This window comes from Adiantum capillus-veneris, chromosome 13, assembly GCF_014529385.1.
Source record: "Adiantum capillus-veneris isolate H3 chromosome 13, ASM1452938v2, whole genome shotgun sequence".
NCBI classification, from domain to species: domain Eukaryota; kingdom Viridiplantae; phylum Streptophyta; class Polypodiopsida; order Polypodiales; family Pteridaceae; genus Adiantum; species Adiantum capillus-veneris.
Genome location: NC_140943.1, coordinates 113,674 through 123,753, shown reverse-complemented (window position 1 = coordinate 123,753; position 10,080 = coordinate 113,674). Strand labels below are relative to the sequence as shown.

Genomic DNA, 10,080 nt, shown 5'->3' with positions numbered 1-10,080 from the left:
ATGCGGAAGTATGGATGGAGGCTCTGGACGACTATTTCGAAGCTGTGAGAACCTAACCCGTGAATCAAACCATGCTTGCAATGTTCCGCTTGTCTGGCGATGCCAAGATCTGGTGGAAACAACATTGCAAGGACTTGGATATCAAGGGATCTTCCCAGTCATGGAAAGACATCAAGGATGCTGTGATGGAGCGATACTTACCACCCGCCTATAAAACCTTGAAGATGAACGAGTTCTTTTCACTTCGGCAGCTGACTTCATCTGTCGAAGAGTATTATGCAAAGTTTGTCACTCTTCGGAGATATGCTCCTAGGATGACATTGGAACAGCAAGTAGCACGGTTCTGCCAAGGACTCATCAACCCCTTGAACAATTGACTAGAAGCTCTCAGGCCAGCAACTCTGCAAGACGCCTTGCTAAGGGCCAAACCGTTAGCTAAAGAGATTCAGAAGACGACCCAAGATAGTCAATACTATTTGCCAAAGAGGGCCAGGACAGATAACTGGAGTAACAAACCAATCAACCCTGCATACGACCATCGTCCGGTAGTAGCTACTACGACAGCTACCGAGTTTTCCAATATAAGATGCTTTGAGTGCCAGGAGTATGGACATTACAAAAGACGATGTCCAAAAAGGATTTCCCAAACATCCGGTGCTAATAATGTACCTCTGAACGTCCAACAGGCAAAGTCAACCAAACGGAAGAGGAGGCCGAGGAAGAGGAAACATAGGACAAGGAAGCGGAGCTTTCACTAATGCCGCAGTGAGACAACCAACTGTGGGTGACGAAGCTGAAGAGAGAGCAGTTTTGTATGCTGCAACTACTAATCCTAGTGAGCAATAATTCAAGCACCAGGATCTCATCAAAGTTCAGTAGAATAAGATGCATAAAGCTAAAGACCATTCTATTAGCAAAGGATGACTTTACTTTCGACAAGGGATATATGTACCTAAGTAGTTAGCATAAAATTTACCCAGATGTATTCTTGAGATGAGGACATCTCAAATTTTTCACGTTGGAGAGGATTTAAGGATTCCGACCCCGAGCTAAAAGAACACCATTGTACCATGAAACAATCATAATGGAAAAAGTTACTATTTTTAGCAGCTTTCCAAATTCTGTCGGTGCCATGATGTTTAGAATGTTATAAAGCTTCTAAAAGTGAATTAAAATAATTTTTGTGAAAAAATTCCAAAAAAAGTAAGTTGGTCACCCGACCCATCTAGTTTTGACTCTCTCGAAAAACTGCACCCGTACCTCGAAATTGAAAAAAATGCATTTTCGGACCCCGAGGGCTACTAAATATGGTAGGTACTCGGACAGATACACCTTAGTTAGAGCTTAGTATAGCAATTTACGGCATTATATTCCGACTCGTATGGCCCGTTTTAGCATAAAACCAAATCTTCCTAAGGTTGTGCGGGGAGGCACCGGGGCTCGAGGTTATGTGGGAAGAGGTTCCAGGCCACTCAGAGCCTGCTTTAGCAGCTAGGGGACGCCCTTTGTTCTTTTGGGAGTTGTGGGAGAGTTTCCAAGTTTGAGAGTGAGTGTGAGAGTCAGTTAGACTAGCTAACTGGACACTTGGTAGGCATGTAACTAGACTTGCCATTCATGAAGTGAGTGCTCATCAAATGCTTATAGCAGCTAGGTTCAATTTTCATCATGGAGAGGCCTATTTAAGAGTGTGCTCACACACACACACACACATACACACACACACACATGCTCACACACCCACTCAGTACACACACACACACACACACACTTATACACACCTTGGGGAGGTGCTGCCGGCACACATATTTTTTGGAGAAGAAGCAAAGGAGGGAAGTGCTGCCCGATTCTCGTCTTGAGAACTCCATTGGATTAGAAATTCGAGTGGATTTCAGCCCCTAATCACGGTAATATCGATTTAATTTATGTTTTGCTGCAAATATCTCCACCATTCTCTTAATCTCGCAACTATTCTTCTTAATCATAGCTATATTTCTCAATAGCTGCTCTCTAATTCTTCATATCATTAGTCTATTACCTAATCATCATCCAATTGTTAATTATGCAAGCAATTAATCTCTCTTAATCATAGATTAATGCTTGATTAGTAAGAAGAAATCTCCCGCTAGTCATCATAGTAAATAATTGTCAAGCCGGTAATGATGTGGAATTGGTCATTTTCATCCTATTACCACACAATATTTGAGTAGCTAAATTAGATTCAATCTGTTAGGAAGTAATTAAGGGAAATTAATCCGTTAACAATCCACTAGGAAAGGAATTTTCTTCTCACCTATGCATACGGTATTTCTGTATCTACTTACATTAGGAAGGTGATTGAGCATGTCTAATTCACCCCTCTAGTAATTTAATTAGTAAAATTCTAAAATTCCTAATTACATAGGCCAAGTAATTAACTTTAGAGCCAATTCCCACAGGGCAAGTAAGGTACTATCCATAAAATAGTATGTCTTGAAGGAGATCTAACCCTTCGTATAGAATGAATTGTTCAGTGATTCTAATCTGTCATCTTGATTGTTATGGTACTCTCGGACATTAGTTCTTGTCTCCAAGTTTGTCAATTAAGTAGTGAGTATAAAATGGCCCCGATAAAGAGAACTCGCTTCGGTGGTTCCCACGACCGCAAGGCGGAACAAGCAATGTGAATGGGAAAGAAAAAGCTCCCATGGACTACCAAGTACCGGCCATCTCAGGGGCCAATGACGAGGAAATGGAGGAGGTAGGTCACATTTTTATTCAAGTCGTTTAATTTAACATTGCATACGATAAGTTAGGAAAGAACATATCCCTAAACATGTTGGAGAAATCCGACGGAAACCTCGGCATTTGAATTCAATTGTATATTAAAGTCTAAGTAGGAAAGAATGGTTGATGGATATACTGTTTGAAATAGGAAAGAATGTATGCTAGGAAAAATTTAGCTCGACATGTTCATTCTATTTCCAATGTTGATACTAGTCCGAACCCCCTACTGATCACAGGGGACAGAGTTCTTGGTTAAGGGCTCTTGAATCCACGTCTGCTGGTTAAGCGGTGGATACCCACGTCTTGCTGGTTAAGCGGTAGGAACCCACGTCTTGCTTTCTATGTGGTGGGAATGTCCATGTCGTGCTTTCTATGCGGTGGACATACCTAAATGTATAGGCAGCTAGGCGACAACGGGAGGAGTAAACTCTCGCTGGAGGGGGGATGTTGTACCTCGAGAACATTGGAATTTTAATGAATAATTTTGAGTAGAATTTTTACTAGAATTACTGTTTTGGTGCCGCTTTGCAATACTGGTTGAAGGGCCGCATTAAGGAACTTGTGAATCGGAAACTAATCAATGAACTTATGTGTTAAACAACCATGTGTGGTAGTGATTAGATAACAAAAAGGAAGTGTTAGTATGGGGTGGAAAGTGGGGGCTTGACTCAAGTTGCCAAGGCCTATGAGAAGGGTGGTCCCGATTAGTCGGGAACTTTCCGTCCCCATAGTGTTTAAATCGACACTAGTATTACTCATTGTCCCTAGAGCGGCGAAGTCTCAAGTGTACATGCCACTGAAACATGGGAAAAAAGGTACTCGAGATTTATCTCCTCTTGAAAGGTGGGTCTTAAGATCGATAGATAAGTTAATCACGCTTTCCCTGCGGGGTGAAACTAAATCTCGATGCTAGTAGGCTCAAACTCGACTCACTTTATGAGATGAAAGATCGTCCGCTAAATAAACCATAAACCACTTTGTTTGCTTTCACTGTAGATCTAGTGGCCATCAAGTTTACCATCAGAATCGCTGTCTAAGACGGTGAGGTGAGGACCTCACATTAAATGTAGGTGTCACTTAGTTCCAAGGCTCGTTTCCCGCTCGAAATGCATAGTGGAGCACGCCGCATGGTTGATCCCATGGCCCTTGCATTGGTTCGTAACCACTAAAAGTGCCGCCACGTGAGCGAGTATAAAAGAGAGAGCATTCCCGAGCGGCTCCACTATGGAACAGCGTCGCTCCCAGGGCGGAATGTGTTCATCAGCTTTCATGGGAGAGAGGGGGATGAGGACACACTGCAAAATCCAAAAGCCCCAGAAGAAGACGAAGAAAAGAAAGAGGAAAAAGAAAGGGGTTTGAGAGTTCCCTGTTCGTAGCATGTTGCCTAAACCTTCTGTGGAAGAATTAGCAAGCATCTTGCAGCAGTGCAGATCACGAAGCCAAGCACTCACCTTGCGGCTGCATATCTATGTCGCCAAATGTGGGCTTGAAGGAGCCTCATTGTTAGGCAATGAACTTGTCACAAGCTTGGCGCATTGGGCCTTAGTGAAAGATGCACGATGGGTTTTTGACAGGCTTTTGTGCAGGAAGGAAAGATCCTGGAGCTCATTGATATTCGCCTATGTTAATTGTGAAAGACCACAAGATGCTCTGGAATTGTATCATCAAAATGGTTCTGATATAGACCTTGCTCACCCAAGTGCGCACGCTATTGTAGCTGTTTTAAAAGCTTGTGCAAAGCTAAAGAATGTGACTGTAGGTCTTGAGGTACACTCTGTTGTTGATAGGTTGAATTTATCAGACCACAACATTCATGTTGGCAGTGCACTACTTGTTATGTATGGTAAATGTGGATTGATTGGTAAAGCACAAGAAGTGTTTGACAAGCTTGTAAAGAAAAATGTGGTCTCTTGGACCGCTCTCATTACAGGATATGCAGAACATGGGCATGGTGAGAAAGCGCTTGAGTATTTTGAAAAGATGCAAGTGGGTGGTGTCCTCCCAAATGCTGTCACCTTTATATGCAGTTTAAAAGCTTGCGGCTGTATAGGAGCGATAGACAAAGGCCAGGAGTTACATTGTGAGATTGAAAGGCGGGGATTATTGCATAGAGACATTGTTGTTAGCATGGCTTTGCTTGACATGTATACCAAGTGTGAATTTCTTTCCATGGCACAACAATTCTTTGAGAGACTGCCTTCCCGAAATGTAGTCTTGTGGAACATACTTATCACAGGGTATACAGACTTTGGATATGGCAAGGAAGCACTTGGGTGTTTCAAACAGATGCAACTTGAAGGTATCCGTCCTGATGCAGTTACTTTTGTTTGTGCCCTGAAGGCCTGCAGTATCTTGGGAGACATAGACGAGGGAAGGACTGTACATGCTGAGATTGCAAGACATGGACTGTTAATGAGAGACCTTGCTGTTCGCAATAGCTTGATAGACATATATGCGAAATGTGGTTGGCTTACCTTAGCATGCCAAGTTTTTGATAGTCTTTCAACTAAAGACGTAGTCTCATGGACCACGTTGATTGCTGGTTACGCTGACCATGGGCTTGGCAAGGAAGCACTCACTTGTTTGGAACAAATGCAACTTGATGGTTTCTTTCCCAATGATGTTTCATTAATTTGTTGCTTGAAAGCATGTGGCAGTATTAGGGCTGCAGAGAAAGGTCTGCATTTACATATCGAAATCGAGAAGTTAGGATTGCTGGAAGAGAATTTTTTTGTCGGAAACATCGTGGTTGACATGTATGCTCGATGTGGCTTGCTTACTGTGGCACATAGAACCTGTGAAAAGCTTCAAGTGAGAAATGTAGCTGCTTGGAACGCATTGATTGCAGGGTATGCAGAGCGTGGCTATGGTAAAGAAGCACTTGATTGCCTCAAGGAAATGCAGTTTAAGGGTGTCTCTCCAGATAATGTGACATATATGTTGTCTTTAAAAGCTTGTGCCGACATTCATGCCATAGGCACTGGCTGGCAAATTCATGCTGAGCTTGAAAGGCAAGGACTTGTGGAGTGGGACCATATGCTAGGTAACACCTTAATCAATATGTATGCCAAATGTGGCTTGTTTGCGATGGCTCAAGAGATTTACAGTAACCTTTGTGTTCATGATGTAGTTTCAAAGACATCACTATTGGTAGGTTACACTGAATATGGACAAAGTGAGGAAATACTTAATCAGATTGTGGAGCAGCAGGATAGTGAGTTTATACCAGATGCTGTAGCTATTCTTTGCAGTTTAAAAGCTTGTGGAAGCATAGGTGCCAAAGTAGAGGGCCAGAAAATACATTCTGAGTTAGAGAGACAAGGGATGCTGGAGAAAGATCCTACCATAGGGAACACTTTGATCAATATGTACGCTAAATGTGGCTTGTTTGCTGTAACTCAGAAATTGTTTAATAGGTTTTTTTTTCATGACGTGGTTTCATGGACGGTGCTCATTGCAAGTTATGTTGAACAAATGCGTGGTGAGGAAGCCCTAACGTGCTTGGAAGAGATGCAGCTAGAGGGTATCTCCCCAAGTGCCGCCACCTTTGTCTGCAGCTTGAAAGCCTGTGCCATCATAGGAGCGGAATTGAAGGCTCAAGAAATTTTTGCAGATCTTGAACGACAGGGCTTAACTGATACTGTGGACATTGCGAACACTGTGGTCGGCACATATGCAAAAATGGGATTGCTTGCCAAAGCACAAGATGTTTTTGACAGGATTACAGAACGAGATGTTGTCTCTTGGAATGCATTAATGACTGGGTATGCAGTGGCTGGAAAGAGTGAAGGCGTTCTCAAGACTTTTTCTAGAATGCTAGGGGAAGGTGTTGATCCTGATCTGGTTACCCTTGTCATTGTTTTACATGCATGCAGTGGCAAAGGTCTGTTGTTTGAGTGTCTCTTTTTGTTTGAAGCTATGAGTAAAGACTACGGCTTGGTTCCTGGTCTCAAACATTACACTTGTGTTGTATGCATCCTTGGGCGTGCAGGCCTACTGGAAAAGGCAGTAGCAATGATTATGAAAATGCCCTTCTCTCTTGATAATGTGGTATGGAATACTGTTTGGGATGCTGTTAGACATTGGGGATCAGAACAGGCTTTATTTGGTGTTGAGGGTGCATCAGCTTTCTTAATGGTACCCACACTCAAGAGCTGAGATTTATGATTTTTTGTGAGTTCATGCTTGGAAACTTTTGCTAGCACATGTATCTATGTACACACTTTTTAACAGGACCCTCCTTTTACATGAAATGATTAAAGTTTCAAAGCAAAGTTAAAAATGCTGTAAATTGTTGGGATTTCGGTTCTGGGAATGCATGCACATAGCTTGGGAAGTAGCAGCTGAAGGGCCCATTTTAAAGTGTATATTGCCTACTATCAAAGTATACATAGTTTTTTGATGCACTTAAAAAATCTACTAAAGAAAACAAATGTCATGTCGTGCATGTTTGCATGATATTTTACTGAATATCTCTCAAGAGAGATGATTCACATGCATTGGCATGCATGTATAAGGAAGTGTTAAGCCATGGACGCAAACCCAATTGGCAAAAATGTTGAACTTCTGATGAGGTAAAGGAATTTGTGAAGATAGTCGAGATAATATGCCAATCTAATAACTAGTAGAGAATCTCTCCTTAACATGGTGATCATTCATCTTAATGTTTCAAGGGTGGGAAAAAAATGCTACTTCTCAAAGCGTCAATGTGCTATGATTGTGTGTGAAGAAATTTTTGAAAATGGACCTCTAGATTGAAAATTAAGTCATTGTCTTGCACTTTGTAAAAATGCTTGATAGTTTTGGGCTTTCTACTTGGTTTTCGATATCCAAATTCAATTTTGAAAAGACCACTAAGCTCTTTGCGATTTGCTATAGATATAATGTAAGCTTGGTATCATTTTGTGATAGGGAGGCATGGATTGCGATCCATGTACCTTTGTGTCAGAAGGTGATGAAACTTGACACACAACTTGCTCTTGGTCTTCTGATGTTAGCTATATGGTTTTTGTGTGATTTTGATGACTTCACATCAAGCAAAAGTCAATCCTTAGGTCAATTTTAAGATTTTCACCTTAAATTGTTTTTTACCTTTTTTGACTCACTTTTTGAACTTTTTTGACAATGCTTCTTTGGGAACTTTTATTCATAATGGTCTTTGCTATAGACTTTTAAGGTTTCTATCCAAAAGTTTCTTAGGGGCATCTTTAGTGTGCTGATAGCTTATGATCTTTGTAACCTGTTCATTCACGAATTTTTGAATTTGGATCAGTTTTGCCCAACCAAAAGTGAAGTGAATTCTACAATCTGTTGTGACTGTTTTGCGAATGTTACATTTTTGGCTTTTTTGATCACTTTTTTCAACTTTTTTGCTATAGTACCTTTTGGGAAAGTTATTCAAAATGGTATCAGTTACCTACTATTTTCCACCAAAGATCATAATGAAGTACATGGATCGCGATCCATGTTTGACCTCATTTTGACATGAAATGTGGTCAACTTAATGTTCATATTATAGTAACACTCTTCCCTAAATCTTTTTGAATTTGAATCACTGTTATGCAACCAAAAGCAAAATTTGGTGTCTGCTTTGCTGTTTGACAGAATTTTGGTGTTTTGATCAAATTTTTGTAATTTTTTACTATGGTCTCTTTTGGAAAAGTTGTTTCACTAGTTATCAGCTACCTACTGGTCAAATCTAAGCTCCAGATGGTCAAGAGGACATGGATCGCGATCCATGTTCCACCACATCTGAACATAAAATTTGGTCAGTAGTACGCATGCACTTTTTGGATGTCAATTTTTCACTTCTTTCTTGATATAAATCCCAAAAAGTTAAGAATCCCAAATTTTATGTATAAAATACCTATTTTACTATTTTTGCCCGATAAGCTAATTTTGATGTGATTTTTAAGTTTTTCTTTCAAGAAAACTTGATCAGAGAAATATCCGAATGATGCACAATGTCACTGATCACTTTTCTACAAAAATGATCTCTGTGGGTCACGGATCGCGATCCATGTTTCTCCACAAAATTTGGCCAGACTTTCCAGATTACTTGTAGAGAGTGTTAATGTCCTTGATCTACAATTTTTTGAATTTTGATCACTTTTTAAATCTCTACCATCAAATTTTTAGTTTTTGAGAGTTATGGTTAATTCGACCAAAATGTGGATTTCACTCTTTTTTTTCCTCAATTTTCTAGCCCAAACTTGATCGGGGTAGTTTCTACTTACCCTACTTCTAATTACTGAAATGAAACATGAAACAAGAACAAACATAACGGTACGAAATAAAGTAGAAACAAAAAATAGTACAACACTATGAAAGTAATGAGAAAATTGAAGGATGAAATGCTTTTGGCTATCTCACTCAAAACCCTCTTTACCTCTCGATAATAGATCTAATAATTTTTTGACTTCTAAACTCTACCAAGCACTAAAACCGACGTCTAGCTACTTTGCCTGCAAAGGTGTAAATGGAATGAAAATACAAATCTTCAAAAAAAAAGCCATAAATACGCAATAGGTCACTACCATTTAAGGATCTTTATCCCCGGCAACGACACCAATGTTAGCGGGTCCACCACAACAGACGTTTGTAGCATAGCTAGGATGCCAATACTTAGGGAAGTGACTTGGATGGGGCACGGAGACTCTTTGAGTTTGTCAATCTCAAGAAGTGAATCTAACAAGAAAATGATGGGTCTTGGGCTATGGTGGCATGGTGTGCTACAACAGAGAGAGCGAGAGAGAAAGAGAGAGATCGACTCTTCTTGAAAAAACACACAACACGCTACTCCACATGATTTGATTAAAGAAGTCTTTACATAGTTTTTAAAAGGTGATATCAACCACACCTTTACTCATGCAAACTCCACTAGTCACTAATGTTACCTGCATGCCACAAGACCATATTCCCATGGGCTAAGACATTATTGCAAAGGGCTTGGATACCCAATCCCCCCCCCCGTCAAGCCCAAACCATTGACAATGGACTCGAGATAGATAGACCATGGCAGAGTTCATTCACCTGAAACCATATGTAGAAGTCCCCCCCTTGACTATAGCATAGGTGTGTGTGTACTTCCCTCAAACAACCATCAGTGTGAGACATACCAGAACTCGTCCAAACACCATTTTATTTTATGGCAGTGTCTATAACCCATACAATTATTGAAAAATAACTGACATAACGGAAACATAAAGACAGACTCAAAACAAACTATAGGACATCAGTTTATACAAGAAGCATTGGTGCTACATCGTCTTCATCACCTTCAACCATATTAATCTGTCGCTTGTTCTTCTTAAAGCA

The 10,080-nt window shown here is 40.6% G+C and overlaps 1 protein-coding gene across 1 annotated transcript; it reads left to right on the top strand.

Moving 5' to 3' along the window:
- The first annotated feature begins 3,906 nt into the window (after positions 1-3,906).
- On the top strand, positions 3,907-7,575 carry LOC147443488 (pentatricopeptide repeat-containing protein At4g18520, chloroplastic-like). Its single transcript, XM_086526301.1, has one exon. It carries the CDS (start codon positions 4,141-4,143, stop codon positions 6,919-6,921), a length of 2,781 nt encoding a protein of 926 aa, XP_086382427.1. The 5' UTR covers positions 3,907-4,140; the 3' UTR covers positions 6,922-7,575.
- Positions 7,576-10,080: the final 2,505 nt, after the last annotated feature.